Source organism: Gorilla gorilla, chromosome 12 (genome assembly GCF_029281585.2).
Source record: "Gorilla gorilla gorilla isolate KB3781 chromosome 12, NHGRI_mGorGor1-v2.1_pri, whole genome shotgun sequence".
Classification (NCBI taxonomy): domain Eukaryota; kingdom Metazoa; phylum Chordata; class Mammalia; order Primates; family Hominidae; genus Gorilla; species Gorilla gorilla.
Genome location: NC_073236.2, coordinates 37583162 through 37610133, shown reverse-complemented (window position 1 = coordinate 37610133; position 26972 = coordinate 37583162). Strand labels below are relative to the sequence as shown.

The 26972-nt window shown below is 40.0% G+C and overlaps 1 protein-coding gene across 10 annotated transcripts in view; it reads left to right on the top strand.

Annotated features, from left to right (window-relative positions):
• The window catches only part of AFF3 (ALF transcription elongation factor 3), a 569022-nt gene that overhangs the window by 348287 nt on the left and 193763 nt on the right, over window positions 1-26972 (top strand). For all 10 annotated transcript variants that reach the window (XM_063695620.1, XM_063695617.1, XM_063695621.1 and 7 more), the window contains 2 exons: window positions 11991-12071; window positions 20174-20210. In XM_063695620.1, the coding sequence (XP_063551690.1) occupies window positions 11991-12071; window positions 20174-20210 (118 nt within the window). The remainder of the gene's footprint in view (window positions 1-11990; window positions 12072-20173; window positions 20211-26972) is intronic.

Genomic DNA, 26972 nt, shown 5'->3' with positions numbered 1-26972 from the left:
CAGTTTCCAGGGAAGCTGAAGTCAAGGAGGTGAAAGGTAGGGTCTCCAATGGCATGGAATTGACTTCCCTGTAATAAGGAGTGCTTTTGATGATGTAGAGGAAGTAATGAAAGGCCAGATGCCCTGTGGCCTCTTTTAGATAAGTGAGAATCTACAGACCAAGGAGCAAGTGGGATGCACAGGTCTGAGTTACCCTCAGTGTTTCCAGTTTGAATGGCTACTTTCGTACTTGTCAGTCTGCAAAACCTGAACTGAAAGCTGCCTCTCAAACTGATTCTATTGATTGTTACCCCATTTTATCCCTTGATGATTAACCTCATCGCAGGCAGGGGCAGAGTTCAGAAGCTCAGGCACTGCAATGAAGTAGATTAATCAGCGTCCCATTCTGAGATCCTGTCATTCAGTGGGTCAGTATAAGACCAGAAAACACGTGTACAGCTCCCAGGAATCCCCCTCTCAGGCCTGTTTCAGTTCAAACTGGACATATTCCTGGGTTTTCAGATTGAAGAAACAAGATTTTGCTACGATTTTTGTTAACCCTCTTTTTTGCAGTCTTTTTGGTTATTTGCTGGTTTGTATCTGTGTTTGAATCAGTTGCAATTTTGGTTTCTAGCATTTTAGCAGCCTATGCTATACTATGAGAAATAGATATTTTTTAAAGGCACTTTTTTCAGCAGCTACCATTTTCCTAAAAGTTTTCAATCAGTAGTATTTCCATCAAAATGCTAATTATTGTTGTTGTTGTTGTGTTTAAAGACAGGGTCTCCCTCTGTCACCCAGGCTGGAGTGCAGTGGTGCAATCATAGCTCACGGAAACCTAGAATTCCTAGGCTCAAGAGATCCTCCCACCTCAGCATCCCAAAGTGCTGGGATTACAGGCGTGAGCTGCCGTTCCTGGCCTGTTACTATTAATCAATATGAATGCATTATATTTATTACTTTTCAAACTATACAGGTTTGTTTGTTTTTTACTGTAGAGTGGTAAAATAAGGTTGTCTGTGAATTTTTGTTGAGTTAGAGGCCAACTTAAAGGTTTTAAGTGTGACTTCCTAGTTCTGAGCCTTCAAGCCTGACCCTGGAATCTGTGTTTAAAGGGGAATGTTGGGTCTTTGCCCACAAATGCTAGGAATGGATTGACAGGCAGAATGCACACTGCAGTCCCATTAGGGAAGGAATATGTGTCTCCCACTTGATCTTACTCCAGGGCTACTGCCTGGTGTCCCAGGTACAGGCCCGTAGGGGTGTTTTCCTCTTCACCAGGTACAGTGGCATTAGCTGCCAGCATTTAGATGAGATGCAGTGTTGTAAAAATCACCATGTCTGTTGTTGGCAGCACTTATCTGATAAGAGTGTCATAACACGAATAATACGTGTGAGAAGAACTGAAAAGCTGAATAATTATTCTGATACAGAAACTGAAAATGAAATCACGCTGTGATCAGCAGCCACTGCCACACATAAACATCAACGTGAGCATCTTGCATTTTTATTCCCGAGTCGCAGAATTCATCCCGTGTCTTGTTTAGAAAACAGTAAGTTTCTGAGCACAAAGAATTCTGGAGTTAACTGCGGTCATCTGCCAGGCAGATCCTTCAATCCTGGCAACAGTCACATACGCTTGGTGAAGCCAGTGTAATTTCTTGCTACCATTATTTCACAGGCAAGAAAAGAGACTTACAGAGAGGTTCAATTAATTCCTATTATTCTGACCATTGTGCTAGGCCTTTGAGGAGTTATAAGAGCATTATTAGACATGATCCCTTCCCTCAAAGAGTTTGTAATCTAGTAGGGATTTTAAAAATATTCTGATAGTGGTAACACATGACAAGAAAGCTCACAGCACTGAGTAGCATGTAGTTGCTAAATAAGTGGCATTGGCCGGGCACGGTGGCTGATAACCTGTAATCCCAGCACTTTGGGAGGCCAAGGCAGGTGGATCGCCTGAGGTCAGGAGTTTGAGACCAGCCTGGCCAACATGGTGAAACCCCGTCTCTACTAAAAAATACAAAAATTAGCTGGGCATGGTAGCATGTGCCTGTAGTCCCAGGACTCAGGAGGCTGAGGTGGGAGAATCGCTTGAACAGGGGAGGCGGAGGTTGCAGTGAGCTGAGATCACGCCATTGCATTCTAGCCTGGGTGACAGAGCGAGACTCCATCTGAAAAAAAAAAAAAGTGGCATTGATTATATATAAGTGGAGGGTAGAGAGGGCTCGCTCAGGGTAGCACAGGTCACCTTCACAGACAGGCCAGGATGAGAAAGAATGCAGAGGTAAGTGAGATGGAATAACGTGAAAGGAAAACAGAAACAAGATGGGGGCAGGAAAGCCTGGGGCAGGACAGGAAGTAAGACATCAGGCTTGGGGAAGACAGTGTATAGAAAAGCAGCAGGCGGTAATGCCACAGTGGTCCTTGATGGTGCCATGTGGCAGAGCATCTTGAACAATTGGACCGGGGTCACTGGAAACTTTGGAGCAAAGGTGACATAGTAAGTGTTCGAGATGGAACACTCCTGTGGCAGCGACAGACAAGGGAGAGAGACCAGGAAAAGTGTTTTTCTCGTCACTTGTTTTAATGGGGAAATGAAAACATGGCTTAAATTTTTTCTAGTTGAACCTATTGTAAGCTAAATAGACTTTGCAGGTCTTCTTAGCTGCACACTCTGAACTAGAAGATTTAACTTGAGGCTAAAATTCTATTTTTGTTTCTTCTCTCCTTTGGTAACAAAGAGCTGCTACGTGAGGTGGGGATGCCCAAGGCCTCCTGTCACTTGTCCTAAAACAGGCAGAGGCAGCTGGCATCAGAAAAGTGATCAGCTACATGGAGGGCGTTGTGCAGATTGAGCACATGAAAGTCTATGCACCATCAGGGTGTGGGTTCTTGGAGACTGGCGTCAGTCTTGCTGTAGAGTAGACGTGAAAATGGAAACTGGCCCATGTGCCCATGACCTCCTAAAAATTGGGATATGGAGGATAGAGAAAACGTTAGACAGTTATGAAGAGCAATATTCTGTATCCTTATCATTTAACCATCTATTCTTTCATTTTAGGAGAAAAGTGAGTATATTTAGTATAAAGAGTCTTGGCATTATAAGACTATACAAAAAAAAAGAAGTCACCTGAATGTATCTCTTGAGTAACTAGACATCTGTGTAGGGAGAAGGGACTGGCGATGCTGTGTTGAGGCAGATATGTGGATTCTCAGTTCCATCACCTGGAGTATCTAAAAGGCTAAGGAGTGGGACATGGCAGCCTGCACCTGTGTTCCAGCTACTCGGGAGGCCAAAGCAGGAGGATCATATGAGCCCCGGAGTTTGAGGCCAGCCCAGGCAACTTAGTGAGACTTTATCTCAAAAAAAGGAAAAAAAAGGGCAGGTGACTAAGAAACCCCAAGGGCAAAACTGAGGACCTCTCAAGACTAGGGGAATAGGGTGCAGGCTTATTCCTGAGTGACAAGAAAATGAAAAAGGAGAGAAGGCAGACAAAGCAAAGAAAGGGCAGGGGAGTTTATAAGATCCGAAGGTCGCCAGCTAGACTTTGGAGTAAGTGGCTTTAAACATTACATTTCTCTTCCTCTTACATTATGGTCTGGGAAGTGGTTAAAGGATGGCCAAAGTAGGTCAATAGAGGCAAAGCAGCAATGAAAGGGTGGTTGGGGGTGAACTGGGGAACACAGGCAGGGGTGAGGACCATGGCTACAGTGACGTGGGATCAGTGTCCTTGTAATGAAATAGCATTCTTTCTCAGTGATAAAATAATGTGGAGCAAGCTAAGTGCAATTTTAGCAGGAATGATAAATTTTACCTTTGCTTATATTTTAAGTCATTACCAGAAATGAGGTGCAAATGAAATACATTTTTATCAAATCGTATTATCCCACTGACTGCTATTATTTTGTCAGAAATCTGTTTCTATGAAAAAACTTATGGATATTTTCTCCAATAAAAAGTACAGATCATACTTAGGAATCATAATAATCTCTTTAAATATCTTTCTGTTTTAGTAATACATAGTTTGCATTAATAATCCTAGCTTAATTACAGGCTACATTTGCATGATACATATTCTTTTATTTAAAAAACTCTTTCCCATATATTCTCTCATCTCAGACTCCCAACAACTAAAGCTCAGAGTGAAGTTATATTTCTCATTTTAGAGACAATTCAGAAACTCAGCTTGATATTAATCAGTACTGTCTTTTATTGAATGCTTAAATGGGAGGGGAACTATACTAGTTTCTTTATATATATATGTATGTATGATCTCATTTAATCTTTATGACTAAACCATGGGATAGTTATATCCCCATTTCCTCTGGTTGTAAGGTACCACAAACTGAGATCTGATTGATCATAAAGTCCACAGCTTGAAATCACGGTAGTTTACTGAGCATGTGACTTACCTAAGCTCAGGAGGCTAGCAAGTGATAGAAGAGGAAATCAGGATAGTCTATTCGCCCTTGATTTTCCCATGCAGTTCTAGTGTGAAATTTTAATGTAATGGATAATCTTATAAAAGCATTGTACCTCATAAATTACATTTTGTATGTATATTACATAACACATTTTGTATTTGCATTACATTACAAATGTATTAAAATCATAGAAATAATTCTTATGTTTTTGGAAATTCTTACAGACCTGAATGCTTTAAGTGACCATATTTTCTTTACTATTCCTTCATGTAGTTAGTAGAATTTGTTAGATGGAAAAATCACACGGAAATACTTAGCTATAATTAAAGCAAAATTAGCAAGCAAGTTTGCATTGAAATGTGGATGTTCAGTTCAATTCAACAAGTTTATATAGAGCACTTACTATGTAAGATGTTCCAGTCTCCACAAAGATAAGTAGATAATATCCCTCTCAGAGGAAATTTATATTACTTCTTTAGGCGATTATGTTTAGTAAATCCAAATGCTCTTGAAAGGGATTATTAGAATTCCTATTTGGGGATTATGCCTAGTAAAACTGAATGCTCTTAAAAGAGATTATTAGGATTCCTAAGTATTGCTTTTATTTTACATTGGAGAAAGAGCATTCAAAGAGAGATAAATGGTTGGGTGTAGATTGAAGTATATATTCATAAAACTATAACACAAAACAGAATGTAAGAGAAAAAGAAATAAGTGCTTTGGAGGAGCATGAGCAGAGAACTGTCCTATTATATTGGCATAGAAGGGAAATCTGCAAAAGCCTCAAGACACAAATGATGTTTGAGATGAGCCTTAATGGATAAAAAGAGACCCAGAGACATATGAGGAAGGGTATTCACACACTAAGGGGATGGTGTAAGTAAAAGCAGAGGCTAGTTTTTCTTGTAGGTAGAGTATTTGTAGAGCAATAAAAAGGCATGAAGCTGAAGACTGGGACCTTATTGTAGAAGGTCTTGAGTACTAGGGTGAGGATTCTGAGGGTAAATTCAATAGAGTGGAAAACAAATATTGGACTGGGAGTAAAGAGTTATCTGGCCAAACCTAGGAACTGAGTGACCTTAGACTAATCAGTTAATCTTTTTGCGCTTTAACTTCCTTGCTGTACTATGGAGATAGCAATTGTTGCGTTAAAGATTGGGCATAAGTGACAAAATGCATGGGGAAGTATTTTGAAAACTAAAACTTAATAGGAGCCGTCATCATCTTCAGCGTCACCATCGCCATCATCATCATCATTGTGATGTGATGATGTATATGAAGCTTTTTTTTTTTTTTGAGATGGAGTCTCGCTCTGTCATCCAGCCTGGAGTGCAGTGGCATGATTTCGGCTCACTGCAACCTCTGCCTCCCAGGTTCAAGCGATTCTCATGCCTCAGCTGCCCGAGTAGCTGTGATTACAGGTGCGTGCCATCACGCCTGGCTAATTTCGTATTTTTAGTAGAAACAGGGTTTCACTACGTTGGCCAGGCTGGTCTCCCAACTCCTAACTTCAGGTGATCCTCCCTCCCGCCTTGGCCTCCCATAGTGCTGGGATTACACGCATGAGCCACTGTGCCCGGCCGCATGTGAAGATTTTTAGAGCAGTGAAGTTTTTCTGAATTACGAAAATTGAGTTTGCAGCAATGTGGAGGGTGGACTGCTAACAGAAGACAGAGAACCAATCAGGATGCTATAAGAGTACTTCAGGTTAAAGATAATGAAGGTGTGATTAGGATGGCAGTTCAGGTAACAGAAAGGAGAGAAAGGTAGACACACTGCAGAGATTCAATGCTGAATGTTCAATTCAGTATTTGTTCAGAAATGAAGTGAGCACCCATTCTGCTCCAGGCTCTGTATTAGGTGCTGGGCCACCAGACAAAAAATACACAGCCTTGAGGGGTTCATCACAGGTTAGAGGGGAGGCACAGATGTATAAACAAGTAACCACATTAGAGGGGACAAGTGTTCTAAAAGAGACCTGTACGTGGGAAATGTGGCACAAAGGAAGGTTGAGTCAACAGTGGCTTGGTTTGGCCAAAGAAGACTTCATAGCAAAGGAGGAAATGGAGCTGGGTCTTGATTGATGAGTAAACAACCCAGCAAACAATAGGAGGTTGGGAGGTGCTACCAGCATGTGCAAAGCATGGTATATTCAGGGGATATCAGCTTGAGAGGCTGGAGTTAGGAGTTGGCTAGAATATACAAGGTCTTGGATCCACTTAGAGGTAGCCCAGGATATGGTTAAGTCCAGCTGCTGGGTGAACTTCAGCAAATCACTTAACCTTTTAGTGACTTAGTTTCCTCATCTATAAAGTAAGAAAATAATAAAGCCTACCTTTCAGGGTGGGTATGAGAATTAAGTAAATCACATAAAGCGTTTAAAATCGTGCATAATGTATTTTAAATGCTTAATAAATGAGAATTATTGTTATTATTATGAGAGAGGGAGTGAAAGAGAAGGAATCTGGCATAACTCCAGGTATGCTGACTTGAAGAGTTAATAGATGTTGCTGCCATTAACCAGCATATAAAGTACAAGAAGAAGAAAAGTTTGTGTGGTGTGTAAGTTTAGCTTTAAACATGGTGAGTTTGAATCGCTCATGAGCCCCCAGGTTGAGTGGCTCAGTAGACATCTAGAGTGGGCACGTTAGACCTGGATGTGCTTTTAGGCATCACCAGCATACCAGATGGTTTTTAAAGCCACATAGCAAGATCAGCCAGGGAAGGAAGGGTAGTGAGAGGAAGGCTGAACACAAAACACCCAAGGAACTGTGAGAGAAAAGAAGTTTCAGCAAAAAAGAATGAGCATGAGATCTCTGAGAGTGGAGCTGGGCCAGAAGGACAGCATGGGAGCCACGGGGGAAGAGAGTCAGGGGGAAATGAGCATTCAAGGAAATCCAATGCCCTTGACAACAGAAGGAGTTACGTCAGGGCTGCTTCTATTGAAAGTGGTTGCTAAGGTCTTGGAAATGTGAAGGTGGGTCATGAGTTCACAGGTATTCGTTTCATTAATCTTAAGCTTACACACACACATGCACAATATTATATGGACTCTTATGTGTATAATCTGCAACAAAAAATCTTAAGTAAAAAATAGAAATGGTAGGTGAGGATGTCAAAACAGCAAGTATAAAGACTTCTTTGAGAATGTTAGCTATCAAGAGAAATAGAGAAATGAAGATCAGCTGGAGGAGGAATACAGTGTCAGGAAGGGCTGAGGCCTGAGATCATTTGCCAGTCTTGGAGGAAAAAGCCAGTGGAGAAGGAAAGATTGATGTTAAACCAATACCAGTGAGATACTGATGGAACTAGATCCCCAAGGACAGAGGAACAGACAGAGGGTGCAGGCAGGTATTAGCTTGGAGCTCATGCCTCTTACAGTCAGACCAGAAGGAAGGCAACGGGGTCAGGCATGAACACCCACAGGTCTGTCCTTGGGAAACATTTACACTTAAGAGCCTTTGTTTATTCAGTGCCATAGGAGGCAGGGTCACCTGTTGTGAGAAAGCAGGGATCAAAGTGAGGCTCAAGAAAAATCACCAATGTGGAAAGAACGTCTGAGGAACTCAGAAAAAGGAACAGACTAGGAATGAATTCAAGGATTGCCCAAGCCGCATGGCCCAAGCCACCAACAGATTGCCCAATTGCCTTTAAAAACCAATAGAAAGACATGAAGGTAGGGAGGGCAGGAGGCAATTTTGGAGGGAGCCATTAGGCTGATTTAAAGGGGTGGAGTGGACAGAGAAAGATGCAGATCATCTTTAATGAAGATCCAGAACCACCTGGCAAGAGCCTCAAAGGAGAAGGAAAGGAGGGCCCAAGTTTAGAGAAGTCCATGTCCTACTTCTGTATCCCACCATTGTGCACAGTTACCTTTCCTAAGGAGCCCAAGCATACAATCAGAGAAGCCAGAATGAGAGCTTGGTCCAAAACTGGAGACATGAGGGCTTGATCCAGATTTGTATGGACCTACCATTGATTCTCCCCTTGTGTAGGAGAAGCCAGCTAAGATGTCTGCAAGGTGGCTAGTGTTGGGTGTTGAATTTCAAGAGCAATTTAATATGCCGATTTTTACCGGATGAGAAATAGGGCTTGGCGATTCCCTGGAATGAGCTGGCTCAGAGTAGACTGGGAAAAGCCAAGATTCCGAATCTTCAAGATGAAGTCCAAAGATCAGAGTTAAAGTCAGGGTTGTGAAGCCAAAAATTTGAGGGGAGCAGAGATGGACTCAGAAGAAGAACATGTCAAGAAGGTGAAAAGAAATGCTTGTGGGTGCCCATAAGATTGCCCAGTTGCCTTTAAAAACCAATAGGGGCCAGGCGCGGTGACTCACTCCTGTAATCCCAGCACTTTGGCAGGCCAAGGCAGGCGGATCACCTGAGGTCGGAAGTTCGAGACCAGCCTGACCAACATGGAGAAACCCCATCTCTACTAAAAATACAGAATTAGCAAGGTGTGGTGACGCATGCCTGTAATCCCAGCTACTCGGGAAGCTGAGGCAGGAGAATTGCTTGAACTGGAAGGCAGAGGTTGCGGTGAGCTGAGATCGCGCCATTGCACTCCAGCCTAGGCAACAAGAGCAAAACTCCAGCTCAAAAAAAAAAAAAAAAAAATAGGAAAATATCATGAAGGTAGGGAGGGCAGGAGGCAATTTTGGAGGGAGCCATTAGTCTGATTTAAAGGGGTGGAGTGGACAGAAAAAGACGCAGCTCATCTTTAGTGAGGGTCCAAAACCACCTGGCAAGAGCTTCAAAGGAGAAGGGGTATTTGCATGAGGACAGCAAGCTAAGAGAATGTGTCATCTGCCTTCTGTGGATATTGCTTTTGAGGTTGGGTGGTTATTGGATTAATGAATAGGTGAGTTGGAGGGAAGGAAGAAAGAAAGAAATGGAAAGATTGATTACAAGCATAGCTGGAATTAGAGAAGAAAGACTGATAATAGCCACAGCCAGAGCCTATACCCTAACTTTCAAATTCAGTAGATGCTGAACTGAGCACTTCGTGTACATAAGACACAGTTACAGTGCCTGCCAATGGTAAGTTTTCAGGAAATGTTCAGGGAATGAGTGGGTGCTCAGGGATGGACCCTGATTAGGGTACAAAGATCAGGAGGACAGTTTCCACCCTTAAGAATCACAGCTTAGTGGTATCTCAAAGCTTGTCTGCTATTCCACTCTTGGATAAACGGTGTATTAAACAGATTTGAACCTGAAAGTGTCAGTTGTAAGAAGCTGTTGGTCTAGGAAGTGTTCTTTTGAAAGTACTGTTACTCATTTTTTATGGACTTTTCATTTTATTTATTCTTGAGTTGCTGGAGGACACACTGAAATAATAGTTTAACTTTTTGGATTTTAGCTACAGTCAGAGACAAATTGCACAAATGTGAGGCATTCTGATACACAGAGGGAGTCTGTATGCAAAGTTAACATAGACATACCGGGGTGGTGTGTGTAAGTCTGATGTTTAATCATGAGTAATTAGTTTGTACTTCGCAGTGTTGTCCCCTGAGGATCATATGGTGTAAATTGTGTAAGCAAAAGAGTGATTGCAAAGGAAGCTATTGAGTGGCTGATTAGCAGTGGGATGGACTCAGGGACACATCAGACAGTCAACAAAAGAGGAAAAGGACAATTGGTTTAATAGTTTGTAATTGATGAATAATTTCTCTACAGAAGATTTGAGGCCACTTATAGCAAAATCACATATCCTCTCCAGTAATGAAAATGGAAGGGTAAAATCAGAAACCTTGTAGAGGAGAGATGGCCCTATGGGAGAGCCAAGGTGTGGAAAACCCACTTGTGTCTTCATGGCTTTCTTAATCGGGTAGCAACACTCTGGGTAAGAGCTGACCAGGTCCTAGACAAGGTGGCCCAACTCTGAGAATGACGAATAGTTCCTTGACTCCGTGGACAAAGATGCCACTGTGGACACAAACTTGACAGTCCTGCTTATCAGCCTCCTCAAAGGGAGACCAAGGCACCAGCAGGGCAGAGATGGGAGGAGAGAGGGACAGTTTAAAGGGTCACTGGATCCGCCTTTGCTTTGCTTTGTGATGTATAAAACTGTATACAATTGGTTGGTAACAGCAGAATGGAGAAGGGACACCTGGAATGCGTATGTGCCTAACCCACCTACTGTCTGTGTCACGTGTCGTGGTGTGGGAGAGATGATACGGGGTCAGTAAATCCTTCCCGCATGGCTTTGAACACACTCGCCCTCCCACGGCTTCCTGTGTGGGTTCTGCACTATCTGAGGTGCTTGGGGGAGGTGAATGACCCAAGAAAAGAAGGTGCCCGACCATTCCCAAGAGCTCTTTCACTCCAAAAGCCTGACAGAATCGCTTTTCAACACCCACCCGCCAAAGGGAGGTAAGGAAATGTCCTCACCTCAAGCGAGAGAATTTCTCACTTTTCTGAAAATGGATCGACCACTGCTTCTGTGCTTGCTTAGGTTTGGAAGTGCAGGCAAATCAAGAAATAGGGTTCGGCCAGGCGCAGTGGCTTATGCCTGTAATCCCAGCACTTTGGGAGCGCAAGGTGGGCGGGTCACCCGAGGTCAGGAGTTTGAGACCAGCCTGGCCAACATGGTGAAACCCCATCTCTACTGAACATACAAAAATTAGCCAGGCATGGTGGCAGGCACCTGTAATCCCAGCTATACAGGAGGCTGAGGCAGGAGAATCACTTGAACCTGGGAGGCGGAGGTTGCAGTGAGCCAGATCACGCCACTGCACTCCAGCCTGAGCAACAGAGTGAGACTCCATCTCAAAAAAAAATAATAATAATAATAGGGTTCAGATCTAATTCGTAAACACCAAGTTGGCATCCTGGTCATCAGAAATCAATGTAATTCTGTAATCATTTATTGATTGGAACTCCCTTCCAGAGATGAAACTGAAGGTGAATACTGGAAGTGAATAAAACAACCCCTCTCTCCCTTTCCCAAGGCTTAGAGAAAGTGTGTCAAAAAGTGTATGAGAAATTATTCCATGTTAAGCTCATGTTGTGTTCTTAGTACTGTGTTATAAGAAATGACACCATTCTGTCTCTGTCTTTCATAGGCGTGATTTGTTTTTTCACTCTCCGTGAATGACATTTTATGAAGACCAAAGTGATGTGTGGGCCTTATTGAGAACTGATACTTTATTTCTAATTGTATAAATAACTCCTCTAATAAAGATCCATAAAGTTAAAAGTACCTTATGCATTTCTTTGGAGACACCCTGTGAATTCTGTGGGATCAAGTCCAAGTCTCCTTCATGTGGCATTTTCCATAGAACTTCTGCTACTAGATTGTCCTTTTACTCAGGACCTTAAATGAAGTGAAAATAGGACAGCCTTGCAAACTTTTTTAAGGTATAAAGGGAGCATGGGGAGAGCCAAGGAGTCAAGAATTGGTAAAATTAGGAAATGAAATCATAAAAGTGAATTTCACATCTTTTTTTTAAATTCTTTCAGCCTTTGTACATTTTTTAACCCTTCCCTGCCTTATGAAGGCCCATTTGTACAGCTGCTTTACATACCGCTGATTTTAAATACTGTCTGTATCACAATATTGTTTGTTTTTATCCCGTCCTTTAGGAGATGACCTGGCTTCCACCACTTTCTGCCATTCAAGCACCTGGCAAAGTGGAACCAACCAAATTTCCATTTCCAAATAAGGTGAGATCTTGCATCCCTCAGGAGGAATATGTTTCACTCGTGCAGGCATTTCTAGTGGGCAGTGGGCTTACCTGTGATTGTCTTTTCTCCTGTAAATATTCCTGCCAGAGGCACGTGAATCTGATCCTTCACAATTTGCAAGCACATACGTATTCATTTATGAAAGGGGGAGAATCAAGCCTCCAATCTTACTTACCTACACTTCTCTGCAAAATGTGATACTACTGTAATTATCATTTTATCTAAAAAACATTCATGAAGTTGAAATGCATCTTATAATCATTTTAAACATTCAATGTGATGTATAAAATTGTATGTCCTGGATTTTTCTGAAAAGCTATTATTAAATTAATGATGTATCTTAAAATCAATGTCTTAGTATTGAAGACGTGTGGTATTTAATTTCCCTGAATATCTTTTTTAAAGCTTAAGATATTTTCTAGGACTTAAAAAAAGATATCTGTATTTTCTAAGGAAAAGCACACCAAAAAATTGGCCACAAAATAAATGACTATATACATGAGTCTAATAGGCTTTCTTTGATTTGAATAACTGACACATACTACATACTCATTATGAAGGATCAAATTATACAAATGGGAAGAGACCAAAATCTCAACATCCCTGGCACTCCAAGCCAGAGATTATTTCCCTACCCAGAGATTACTATCAAGAGTTTATGTGCCATTTCATTTTCCCTGTGCATTATATATAGAAAATATATATATATGGAAAAATATATATATATTTCCAATTCCTAAGTTGTATAGTAAGAGCATTTTTTCCAAAAGTTGATTTTTTTCAACAATATGTATCGTTACTAAATATCAATATCACAGCTTTCTGGTCAGGCATGATGACTCATTCCTGTAATCCCAGCACTTTGGGAGGCCAAAGCAGGTGGCTCAGTTGAGGTCAAGAGTTCAAGACCAGCCTGGCCAACATGGCGAAACCCAATCTCAACTAAAAATACAAAATTAGCCAGGCATGGTGGTGCATGCATGTAATCCCAGCTACTCGAGAGGCTGAGGCAGGAGAATCACTTGAACCTGAGAGGTGGAGCTTGCAGTAAGCTGAGATTGTGCCACTGCACTCCAGCCTGGGTGACAGATGGAGACTGTTTCAAAAACAAACAAAACAAAAAAGTAAATAAATATCAATATCACCGCTTTCTAAGGTGAATTATTGAAAGAATTGTTCATGCTGTTATCACAAAGATAAATTCCATTCTAAGAGTTGATTTTTCTTACAATAAAATGTATTTGAAGACCTTTTCAAGTGAATATATAGAGATTTTCTTCATTCTTCAAAACAGCAGCAAAATATTTTGTATAAATTTGCCATAATTTAATCAAATTCCTTTCAGTAGACACTGAGATTATGTATGGCTTGTTATTATTACAAACACTGTTAGATCAAATGCCTCTTTTAATGCCTCTAATAAGGATACCTTGAGTAGGAATTGTGGTTCTGGGCATCAGAAGCCACAGTTACTTTGGATTGTGTTTCAAGAGTACTTTTGGCCAGGCGTGTTGGCCCAAACCTGTAATCCTAGCATTTTGGGAGGCCAAGGCAGGAGGATTGCTTGAGGTCTGGAGTTCAAGACCAGCTTGGGCAACATAGTGAGACACCATCTCAACAAAAATATGAAAAAATTAGCCAAGCATGGTGGCACACCTGTAGTCCCAGCTACTTGGGACGCTGAGGTGGCAGGAGGATCACTTAAGGAGGTCGAGGCTACAGTGAGCTATGATCACGCCACTGCACTCTCGCCTGGGTGACAGAGCAAGACCCTGTCTCAAAAAAAAAAAAAAAAAAAAGACAAAAAAAAGTACTTTTTACATATCTTTGCCAATGATTATTATCATCTGGGTTTTTTATCAGTGTGTCTGTATGATGAATGAAACGTTGATATCTTGTTGTTTTCATTTTCATTTTCCCAGTTACTTCTAAGCTTGAGCATTGACTGTTTTTCCTTTGCAAATTGCCTGTTCATTACCCATTACCACTTTTTAAAAACTAATTTGTAGGAACTCCTTAACTCTTATTCATTTATCTATTATATATGATACAACTACTTTCTTGCAAACCTTTTTTATGTGCTTTTACACTAGCAAAGTGTTTAATTTTTATGTCAGAGAAAAAAGATCTTTCCTGCTCCAATAGTCTAACAGTGTCCTCTATTTTATTCTAATTCTTTTATACTTTGTTTTAGTTGTGGATGTTACGATGTAGGATTCTAGTTTTCTTCTTTTCAGTGGTCAGTAAGTTATTATAATACTATCAGTGTAATAGCCCATTCCCCCCATCACTGGTTTGAAATACCCTATGTCAATAGTTGAGCTTCTCATAAATACATGAATTTGTCTCCAGACTGTCTATTCTGTTTTTCGACTTGTTTATCTAATTCTTTCCCAAGAACTCATTGTTCGAATCAGAGATCAAGAAGCTTTTTCAGTGAAGGATCAGACAGTAAATAGTTAAGGCTTTGTAGGCAACACCCCAGTGAATAAAATGTGCCATCTCATTGGTGGAATTGACATCAGAACCCATGTGAAGTTACCAGGCTTCTAGCCCTCTCATTGAGTACAGGGGAATTTAACTGAACAGTTTATTCAGTGTGTACTTCCAGTGGCATCCTGACATCCTTAGAATAAAATGCACAATGCTTACAATCTTTGCACGTAATCTAGCCAAAATAATCCAGACCCAAAATAGAATCATAGACATTTTTGTTATGTGTAGGTATCATGGTATAAGTACAACTTTTGATATAATTGGGCACATACCAAAGCATAGTTTATTACGACTTTTCCAAAAATATTGTACCAGTTTGTTCTGTTTTGTTTCATGTAGATGCTTAAGTGCAAGTAATGACTTGACTTCTGAGGTAAAATTGAGACTTTAAATCATTAGTACAAAAATTTCATTTTTTAGCTCTATTGAGGTGTAATTGACAAAAATTGTATTTAAGGTAAACAACTTGATGTTTTGATATTGTGAAATAATCACCACAATCAAGCTAATTAATGTATCAATAGTTACCATTTTATATATCACATAGTTACCATTTTCTTTTCTCTTTTTGGTGATGAGAACGTTACCTCCTAATAAATTTCTAAAGATCTACCCTCATTGTTAACTATAGTCACATTTCTGATACATCATATATTATTCATACACACACATATGTGTACACACACACACAGCATAGACATTGTACTGCGTGAACTAAGCCAGACACAGAAAGCCAAGTACTAGATGTCATTACCTATATGTAGAATATAAAATCAACACACAGAAGCAGGGAGGAGAATGGTGGTTTCCAGGGGCTGACAGCTAACACTTTTGCTGATTTTTCTTCAATGAATAGATGTTACAGAGCCATCCTTGGGTCAAGAAAGTAATAATGGTAGCCTTCCTCATGTGAGACTTGTTATCAAATTGTTTACTTTAAATATGTACGGTTTGTGTTATTGTCACTTATACTTTTTTTTTAAAGTCATTGTTGAAAAAATAGTTACTGTAATGGAAGTATGACACAGTGTAGCAAAAACATTAGAGTCAAGAAGGTTTCAAAGCACAGGGTAACCCTTGAGTTTACCTGTGCAGAGCCTCGAAGGAAGAATGAAGTTTGCCAGGCAGGAAACAGAAAGCAGCAGGATGAGCATTCCAGGGGGAGGGGATCAGAACAGGATACACAGCTGGAAGTATTGGGAGTGGCAGTCACCACATCACTTTCAGCCTTGGGCTCTAATGATTTGTACACATGTCACCTCCACTGCTAACTTGCTGGACTCACTTCTGTAACCCTTAAAAAGCCTAGTAGAGAATCTTGCAGGCCTAGTAGAGTGCTCCCAGAGGGGGACAATACCAATGCACAGATGGGGCTGGACCTCCCCAGGCACCTACCTACAGAAGACATTTGCAAGGGGAGAGAAGGCTGGTGAGACAGAAGCTACACATATGTAGGTATCTGGATGGGGTGGCAGGAGACACAAAAGTGGAAAGGACTTCAGTGTGTGGTCCCTTTGCAGAAAGGAACTTTGGTCTCCCTCTGTTCTGGACCCAGCCTTGCTCTGGCTCTGTGAAGAATATCTGTGAAGAATAAGAGAGCTGCATAGCCTGTGGGGCCCCTGGGGTTTTGCAGCTGGCTGGGAAGAACAGTCCTCCTTCAAAAGCAGCAGCCCCAGGACCCGAGGTTTGCCAGCAGACACCTTACCAGGGTGTCTGATAAGAGGACCTAAAATGTGGGAGTGGCCTGGTAAGGTAGCTGACCCCTCCACAAGCAGGCTGGCCAAATGCCGGTAAGAATGATAATGGGACATTGTTTGTACCCACAGAGTGGCACAGTTTAGAACACTGGGGTTATAGCCAATTACTTTGGCACTAGCAGTTGTTGTTTCAATGTACCACCAAGAAAACATCAGCTAGCAAGATAAGAGTATATATTAGGGACAAAGTCTTTGATTTTATTCTTGCCTCTCCTACAGAAGACTTCCACGGAGATTTTTTTTATACCAATTATTTCAACCATTTTGAAGTCTCTCCACTCCCTATCACACAAAACAGAAATAATAATGGTTATTAATCACACAGGTGTTTTAGTTAAAATTTAAAGTTTACTATCTATGGGATACATGATCTTATGGTTTGTAATCCTAATTCAGGTCATCTGTAAGCTCATCTCTGGTTCTCTGCTTGTGATCAACAATCATCCTGTGGGTTTTAGGACATACCAAGAAATTAACAATTTTAGCTAGGCATGGCGGCGCGTGCCTGTAGTACCAGCTACGAAGGCAGGAGGATCGCTTGAGCCTAGGAGTTTGAGGCTGCAGTGAGCCATGATCGTGCCACTGCACTCCAGACTGGGTAACAGAATGTGGCCCTATCTCTAAAAAATAAATAAGATAGGCCGGGCGCAGTGGCTCATGCCTGTAAAACCCAGCACTTTGGGAGGCCGAGGCAGGTGGATCACTTGAGGCCAGGAGTTTGAGACCAGCCTGGCCAACATGGCGAAACCCCATCTCTACTAAAAGTACAAAAAGTTAGCAGGGCCTGGTGGCAGGTGCCTGTAATCCCAGCTACTCGGGATGCTGAGGCAAAAGAATTGCTTGAACCTGGGAGGCGGAGGCTGCAGTGAGCTGAGATCGTGCCGTTGCACTCCAGACTAGGCAACAAGAGCAAAACTCCATCTCTAAATAAATAAATAAGTAAATAAAATAATTCTATTTTGTGTTAACAGTCTTAGAAAAATTTCTGTTCTTTTTTTTTCTTTCTTTCTTTTTTTAAATAAGCTTAATGCTGGAAACTATGTCAATTACCATTCTTGTCCATTTGATGGTGTGTATTTCCCCTCCCTAGTACAGATGCCACCGAATGGCCCAGATCTACAGACAGCAGAGTTAACTAAATGGGACTCAAAGTATTTTTCACGTGCCAAAGTTAAAACTAACTTATGTCCAGATATAAACTCTTAAATTCCCTTGAAGAGAAGGAAAACTTACCAATCTACATGGGGGATTTAATTGTGGATGTCTTCTTAGTGACAGCATCTATCCAAAATAGGCCAAAATCATTCTTACAGATGATATTTTAGTCCATTTCAGGAACGATATTTCATCTTCATATAATCATTTCCAAAAACTGAATCTCAGGGTGAGAGTTGAGCTTGTTCTTTTTCTTCAGTTGAATAGCTCATTATTACCATAATTGAAAGAGGTTTATTAGGCATCTGCATATGACTCAGGCTGTTTAATAGGGTGGGAATCCCTTCCCGTCTCAATTTTCCTACCCAACCTCTGCCCACCAGACTGGCTCATTTTATACTGTTTCAGTAGAATTTCTTTTTAAAGCAGACATTAGTACTTGGATTTCAATATAACACAAGTCACATCAAATGACACCCTTTACCCCATAACAGCCTATACTCGTGGAACAAAATTCTGGTAAAATACATTAAGCCATGTAATAGAAGTTCATTCAATTTCAATGGATTTTTGTTCCATGTGCCAAAATTTTAAAGGAGTTTTGCTGGATTTTATGTCCTGCTACTTTTTTTTTTTTACATTCCTATTCACGCATTCTTGTGTAAGTCTTTCATATTTAAATTTTTTTTATTTTAATAGCTTTTGGGGTACAAGTGGTTTTTGGTTACATGGATAAATTATATAGTGGTGAAGTCTGAGAGTTTAGTGTACCCATCACCTGAGTAGTGTACATTGTACCCAGTATGTAGTTTTTTTATCTCATGTCCCACTCCTATCCTCCCACTTCTGAGTCTCCATAGTTCATCATATCACTCTATGTGCCTTTGCATACCCATAGCTTAACTCCCACTTATAAGAACATATGGTATGTGGTTTACTTTCTATTAAATGAGAATTTTGCAAAGAAAGAGGATGTAAATCCTCAAAACAGATTTTAACATTTTGTTTTAATGCAAGTAAAATCAAATTCAATATCTATTTACCTGAGTAATAACTAAACTTAAAATACTGTGTAGTACTGGCTTTATTCCATTGCAGATAAGTAGATACCATACTAATCTTTTTATCCACCATCGTGAGATTGACAACAGTTGTTTAATAGAGTGTTACTGGTGGGATGATTGCCAAACCCATCTACAGGAAATGGGTGGCAGTAAAGGTTCATCAAAGAAAAGGTAGATTAAAAGTCAATATGATAATAGGTCAGTGGCGTGAGTATAAGAACCCAAACCGTAAGTATCAGGGAGGAAAACATAGGTTTAAATCTTCATGACCTTGGATTTGGCAATGCATTCTTAGCGATGACACCAAAAGCATGAGCAACAAAAGAAAAGTTAGGTAAACTAAACTTTATTAAAAATTTTTAGAATTTTAAATTTAGAAAATTTAGAACTTTTGTGCATCAAAGAACATTACTGATAAAATGAAAAGACAATTGACAGGATGGGTGAAAATACTGCAAATCATAAATCTGGTAACAGTCTAGTATCCAAACTATATCAAGAACTCATTCAACTCAACAACAAAAAGACAAACCAATTAAAAAATGGCAAAGGACTTGAATAGATATTTCTCCAAAGATGTACAAATGGCCAACAAACACATGAAAAGATGCTCAACATCATTAGTTATTAGAGAAATACAAATCAAAACTGCAGTGAGATACCACTTCACACACACAAGGATAGCTATAATTTTTTAATGGAAAATAACAAGCATTGACAAGGATGTAGATAAATTGGAACCCTCAAACATTGTTGGATTGCAAAATGGTTTCACTGCTGTGGAAAATCGTTTGGCAGTTCCTTAAAAAGTTTAACATAGAGTTATATAACCCAGAAATTCTGCTCCTAAGTATATACACAAAAGGATTGAAAACATGGACTCGAACTAGTGTACATACCTGCGTATTCATGGCAGTATTATTTACAATATCCAAAAGGTAGAAACAGCCCAAATACCCATTAACAGATGAATGGATAAACACATTGTTGTATATCCATGTGACGCAATATTATTCAGCCATAAAAAGGATGAAGTACCAATACATGCTACAGAGTGGATGAACCTCAAAAACATTATGTTAAGTAAAAAGCCAGTCACAAAGGTCACATATTGTATGATTCCATTTATATGAAATATCCAGAATAGATAAATCCAAGAGACAGATGGAAATTGGTGGTTGTGAGGGGCTGGGGCATTGGGAGGGCAGGGGTATGGGAGACCCTGCTTAATGGGTAAGGGATTTGACTTCAGAGTGATGGAAATATTTTGTAACTAGATAGAGGTAGTGGTTGCACAACCTTGTGAAAGTACCAAATGCCACTGAATTGTTCACTTTAAAATGGTTAATTTTAATGTTATGTGAACTTCACCTCAATAAACAAAACAGAAAGTCATTAATACAAAAGAAAAATGATTGTGAAGCATATTCCCAGAACTGCTTAACATGTATGTGTCCACCTTCATGTATATGTTTCTCATTAAAGTAGCTGATAGAGATTGAGCGCAATGAATCGGTTCTGAATGACCAGTTTTAAACATGATCTCATGTTTAACTTGGATTTTGAAAGTCAAAATAAGAAAATTAATTGATATTTCTTGTTCTTTCAGGACTCTCAGCTTGTATCCTCTGGACACAATAATCCAAGTAAGAAAGACTTCGCTCTGGAGTTTCATCTGGGGAGCAGGGGGCGGGGGCAGAGGGCAGAAGGGGAGGGAGGATGAGCACACATTGGACAGTAGGTTTCAAAGAAATTCACTAAAAAACTGGGGAAAGGGGCCATTTGTTCAAGTGCTGCCCAAATGAATAAGATTTATGATGACCTTAAGTGTGCATATTCAAGGAAAGGAAGGCCAAAACAGAAAATGGTGACTTTCAAAGCCATCCCAAGAGAAAGGAACTTCATGCTTTATTATGGCTGTTCCTAGTATATGTGGAGGGAGAAAAAAACTTAAAAGGCACATAATTGGTTGTCTAAATTAAAGGAAAATGAGTGGGCAGAGAAAATCAATCAGTAGACCTTAAGATAATTGACCTTAGAATCCATGAAGAAAAATCACAACCGGCTGGGTATATGTACTGTGCCCTCTTCCAGAAATAGACAGACTCAACTATCTAAGAAGCAGTTTCCTTATTGAATTGGTGGCTATTAAAACACATGGGCTTTTTTGTCAAAGAGAGGATGCTATCATTCCATGAAGTAGTGTTTTAATTCTCTTCTTTGGCACTACTAATTGGTATTAACGTTGGCTTGAGCATTAAAAATTCATAAGCTACCCTGCTCGTGTCCTAAAAGCACACTCACAAAGACTGGGCTTTGTTAGTTTCACGACCAGCCAGCAAGCTAAGAGCACCCCTTGCCAATTACAAAGCTGCATTTGAAGACTGAACATCCTCTGAGCTGTAGATCTGTCTGTGGAACTGAGGCTCAACCACTGGGCATCTGTGAGGCAAATGGGCCAGAGAGAAAAGATGTCCTGGCAAATGCACTGGGAAGCAGCAGAATTTTCATGCACAGCTAGAGAAAGGCCAGTGGAGGGGGTGATGGCACAGTGGTGCGGAGGCAATATCACTTAATTATCCCACCCTCTGTTGGGATTTGCAGTGGGTACAGGCACCAGCGATGAGGCAAAATGACAAAAGACATGAAATCTGAAGAAAATGATGAATTTAGTCCTAAGAAAAGAGATCAGAAGAAATGCTTGGTTAAGTCCACGTCGTGGTATACAGATGTCAGCATCGCACACCACAGACTAGAATGTCTTGAAGAGTTGCCCTTGCTTTCCTCCCTGTGTCTCACCATTGAATTTAAATGTTCAGGGTAAAGGGAGGATCCCATAGATGAATAAATGCACCTTCTGCCAGCTTGGCATTTTTGACAGACAGAAGAGCAAAGGAAATTCTTGTTGAGTGTCTATTCTGTGCTAGCGTCCTGACTTACAGTATTTCACTTAATCTTTACAATAGCTGCATGAGCTGCATGATCTCAGTGTTCACATGAAGAAGATGAGTTTCTGAGGCTAATAACGAGTCATTTTTTAATCACCTGGCTAAAAAAATGACAGCTAGAATTTGAATTCAGAGCTCTCTGCCCCAAAGACACAAGCTTTTCATCCCACTCTGTTGATTCCCAGAAAGCTGCTGCTATCACTTCACCGTGAGATTGAATTATTGTCCAAGGACTGTCTGCTGTGATTTCTGTGTGCCTCCGGCATATTTTTATGGCATGCTGTAATATTCACTGCAATTTAGATTCTATAAAAACGGACGCTTCTTCTATGAGACATGATGTGGCACTATCCCTGTGTGGTATAAAACCCTCTGGCATTTCATTGTCCACGAAAAGTTTTTGATTAGCTTTTTCTTTTCTAGGAGTAAGGGGATTTTTTTTTTAATTTCATTTTCTTGAGACAAGGTCTTGCTCTGTTGCCCAGGCTAGAGTACAGTGACACAATTATAGCTCACTATAACCTTGAATTCCTGGGCTCAAGCAGTCCTCCCACATTACCTTCCCAAGTAGCCAGGACTACAGGCACATACCACTTTTTAAAATTTTTCTTAGAGACAGCATTTCACTATGTTGCACAGGCTGGTCTTGAACTCCTGGCCTCAAGCGGTCCTCTTGCCTTGGCCTCCAAAAGTGCTGAGATTATAGGTGTGAGCCACCACACCTGGCCTTTTTTTATTTTTAAATAAATCTTTCTCCAAAACCCCAGCATGTGTATACAAAAATAATATTCCTATTAAGTCTGAGAATTCTCTGCAATTTACAGCACATTTGAAACTTTAGGCGAACTGACCCCACCAGCATTTCCCTTGCTGTTTTTGTATATGGTTTGGAATCATGATTCCAGTAAACATGTAAGAAATGGAGAAATACTCTGTTTTGGTACCAGTATCATGCTGTTTTGGTTACTGTAGCCTTGTAGTATAGTTTGAAGTCAGGTAGCGTGATGCCTCCAGCTTTGTTCTTTTGGCTTAGGATTGACTTGGCGATGCGGGCTCTTTTTTGGTTCCATGTGAACTTTAAAGTAGTTTTTTCCAATTCTGTGAAGAAAGTCATTGGTAGCTTGATGGGGATGGCATTGAATCTGTAAATTACCTTGGGCAGTATGGCCATTTTCATGATATTGATTCTTCCTACCGATGAGCATGGAATGTTCTTCTGTTTGTTTGTATCCTCTTTTATTTCATTGAGCAGTGGCTTGTAGTTCTCCTTGAAGAGGTCCTTCACATCCCTTGTAAGTTGGATTCCTCGGTATTTTATTCTCTTTGAAGCAATTGTGAATGGGAGTTCACTCATGATTTGGCTCTCTGTTTGTCTGTTATTGGTGTATAAGAATGCTTGTGATTTTTGTACATTGATTTTGTATCCTGAGACTTTGCTGAAGTTGCTTATCAGCTTAAGGAGATTTGGGGCTGAGACAATGGGGTTTTCTAGATATACAATCATGTCATCTGCAAACAGAGACAATTTGACTTCCTCTTTTCCTAATTGAATACCCTTTATTTCCTTCTCCTGCGTAATTGCCCTGGCCAGAACTTCCAACACTATGTTGAATAGGAGTGGTGAGAGAGAGCATCCCTGTCTTGTGCCAGTTTTCAAAGGGAATGCTTCCAGAAATAACGCCGCATGTCTACAACTATCTGATCTTTGACAAACCTGAGAAAAACAAGCAATGGGGAAAGGATTCCCTATTTAATAAATGGTGCTGGGAAAACTGGCTAGCCATATGTAGAAAGCTGAAACTGGATCCCTTCCTTACACCTTATACAAAAATTAATTCCAGATGGATTAAAGACTTAAACGTTAGACCTAAAACCATAAAAACCCTAGAAGAAAACCTAGGCATTACCATTCAGGACATAGGCATGGGCAAGGACTTCATGTCTAAAATACCAAAAGCAATGGCAACAAAAGCCAGAATTGACAAATGGCATCTAATTAAACTAAAGAGCTTCTGCACAGCAAAAGAAACTATCATCAGAGTGAACAGGCAACCTACAAAATGGGAGAAAATTTTCGCAACCTACTCATCTGACAAAGGGCTAATATCCAGAACCTACAATGAACTCAAACAAATTTACAAGAAAAAAACAACCCCATCAAAAAGTGAGCAAAGGACATGAACAGACACTTCTCAAAAGAAGACATTTATGCAGCCAAAAAACACATGAAAAAATGCTCACCATCACTGGCCATCAGAGAAATGCAAATCAAAACCACAATGAGATACCATCTCACACCAGTTAGAATGGCAATCATTAAAAAGTCAGGAAACAACAGGTGCTGGAGAGGATGTGGAGAAATAGGAACACTTTTACACTGTTGGTGGGACTGTAAACTAGTTCAACCATTGTGGAAGTTGGTGTGGTGATTCCTCAGGGATCTAGAACTAGAAATACCATTTGACCCAGCCATCCCATTACTGGGTATATACCCAAAGGATTATAAATCATGCTGCTATAAAGACACATGCACACGTATGTTTATTGCGGCACTATACACAATAGCAAAGACTTGGAACCAACCCAAATGTCCAACAATGATAGACTGGATTAAGAAAATGTGGCACATACACACCATGGAATACTATGCAGCCATAAAAAATGATGAGTTCATGTCCTTTGTAGGGACATAGTTGAAATTGGAAATCATCATTCTCAGTAAACTATCGCAAGAACAAAAAACCAAACACCGCATATTCTCACTCATAGATGGGAATTGAACAATGAGAACACATGGACACAGGAAGGGAAACATTACACTCTGGGGACTGTTGTGGGGTGGAGGGAGGGGGGAGGGATAGCTTTAGGAGATATACCTAATGCTAAATGATGAGTTAATGGGTGCAGCACACCAGCATGGCACATGTATACATATGTAACTAACCTGCACATTGTGCACATGTACCCTAAAACTTAAAGTATAATAATAATAAAATAAAATAAAGAAATAGAGAAATACTGAGCTTCAGAGAAACCAAAAACAAAATATCTGTGTGGATTGATTACTAACTCATTATTTTAGGCCAGTGCTTTTATTCTCTTTGAAGTGAGAAAGACTGTATTATAGATACTAAAGGAAAGATTGTATAAACAGAAAATGACTTTCAATACAAATCTTTTAAAAGGTAGATCGTTTGCTGAATTACTGATCAATTGAACTTGGTATTATAAAATGGAAGCTTATTAAGCATTGAGATACTTGAATATTAACATGGATGATTTATGTCTACATTTTTAAAAATTATGAGAACGTCCTGTTCAGTTGAGAGACTGCACTTAAGCAATTCTTCCCCTGCCTTCAGAATCCCCACCTAATAGCCATGAAGCTGTAGAAATGGAAATAAATCCAAAATAGCACCAAAACCAGGAAGAAGTGCCATCAGCAAACCAGAAATTTAGTTGTGTTCTGGAAAGCCGAAAGTAATAAAACCCTACTGAAAAATACTCCTGAACAGGGAAGGTCGTGACACAACAAAGGAAGAATCAGACAGGAACAAGTTTTAGTGGTGGTGGGAACAGCCCCCAGGAGCCCCAGGAAAGACCACATTTCCACTGGACCCCAAGAGAGAACAAGTGCGAATTGCTTGCAGTGATGGGAACACCTGGCCATCCTTCAACCATTACCCCTCCACCCCCATCCTCACGGATTCCCACACAGAGCTTTCAGGATGATTTTTTCTCAAAAACCCCCAAAAACAAAAAGTACAGTAATATTTGCTAAAAAAAAAAAAATTGAACAGTTCACTCCTCACTGAGAACTAATACCGAAGAGAGAAACAGAATAGATTCTAAGATAGTACCAGACCTTAAAAATAGATGACATGGAGTAATGGCAGAAGAGTCAACTATTTCTCAAGGGAAATAAACAAAAATTCTATACACCTAAAGTACAGTGCTTTATATTTTTCTTAGAGGAGAGGGTGGAGGAAGGGCTTGGGCTTACAGCTTGCCTGGAGGCTTCTCTTCTCTTGAGCCCTAAATGAATCCTTCACATCAACATACCCTGCCCACTTACAAAGAGCCATAAATCAGCTCCTCCCTACAAAGGATAAGTGTGTTAGAAAAATTGATCGGAATACTGATACAGGAAAGCCACGCCAACTACTTTGTTAACCAATTTTTTATTTAAAAATATGAATATATAACCAGTGACGCCAAAAAGAAAGACTAGTCCCAAAGGAAATCTAGGAAATCTAATTCAAGGTAAAGAAGAAAAAAGTTTCAAGTATAATTGCAGTCCTTAGAAAGATTTGAAATTATTTGTGTTAAATAAAAAGAGAACAGATTGGTATGAAAAAGAGGTAATTACAGAACAAATGAACACTTGAGAATTAAAAATATGATTGACAAAATAAAATCAATAGGAGGGATGTTAATAGCTGAAGTCTGAAACGTTGAATATAAACTTGAAAACTTTTTTTTTCTGAGTATAAAGCAAAACACAGATGGAAAATATGAAAGGGATTGAAGATACACGGCCAGTCAAGGTGGCAGAAAAAGAAAATGGAGAGGAATGAATAATAACAGAAATAGAGCACTAAGGGAAATGAGCAACTTACAATCAGAAAAGAAACCCTTACAAAAAAGGAAACGAGACCACGAGCAAGAGCAAGAACAAACAGGACAGCGGAGAATCAGACTCCTAATTCAGAAACTGGGGTTATCAAGCCTAGAACATGAAATTAGAGCCCTTGCTTTAATTTCTGGAAATAAAAGAGAGGATTGGAAATGTGGTAAAGAGCAAGAAAACTTGGAGGAGTGTTAAACAGAACTTCTAGGAATAAAATAATATGATAGGAATTAGAATTTCCATGGGTAGATGTAACAGCACATTAGACATAGCTGAGAAAGAATTAATGAATTGGAAAGTTGAATTTAAGAAATTATCTAGGATGCAGCCTAGAGAGACAGAAATGGAAAACAGGAAATTAGTTAACAGACATGGAGATAAAGCGGGGAAGTCTAACATACATCTAACTAGAATTTCAGAAAGGGAAAGGGAAGCGAGACAGTACTGAAGAAGATGATTGATGGCTGAGAATTTTCCAGACTTGGAAGACATTAATCCACAGAGTCAAGAAACCCAGTGAATACCAAGGATAAATGAAAAAAAAAAAAGTCCACACTACACACATTATAGCTAAAGTGCACATAAAAATTAAAATACCCTTTAATATCTTCAACAACTCAACCAACTTACACCTGACTTCACAACAGCATCAGTGGGAGCCTGCAAACAGAGAAGCTGAAGCTTCACTGAGTTGAGAAAAAATAACTATCAGCTTAGGATTGTGTATCTTGCAAAAAAAAATTTAATGAATCAAGACATTTTCAGACAAAAGCTGGGAAAGTATGCCACCAGTAAATCCTCACAAAAGAAATTTTAAAAGACATACTTTG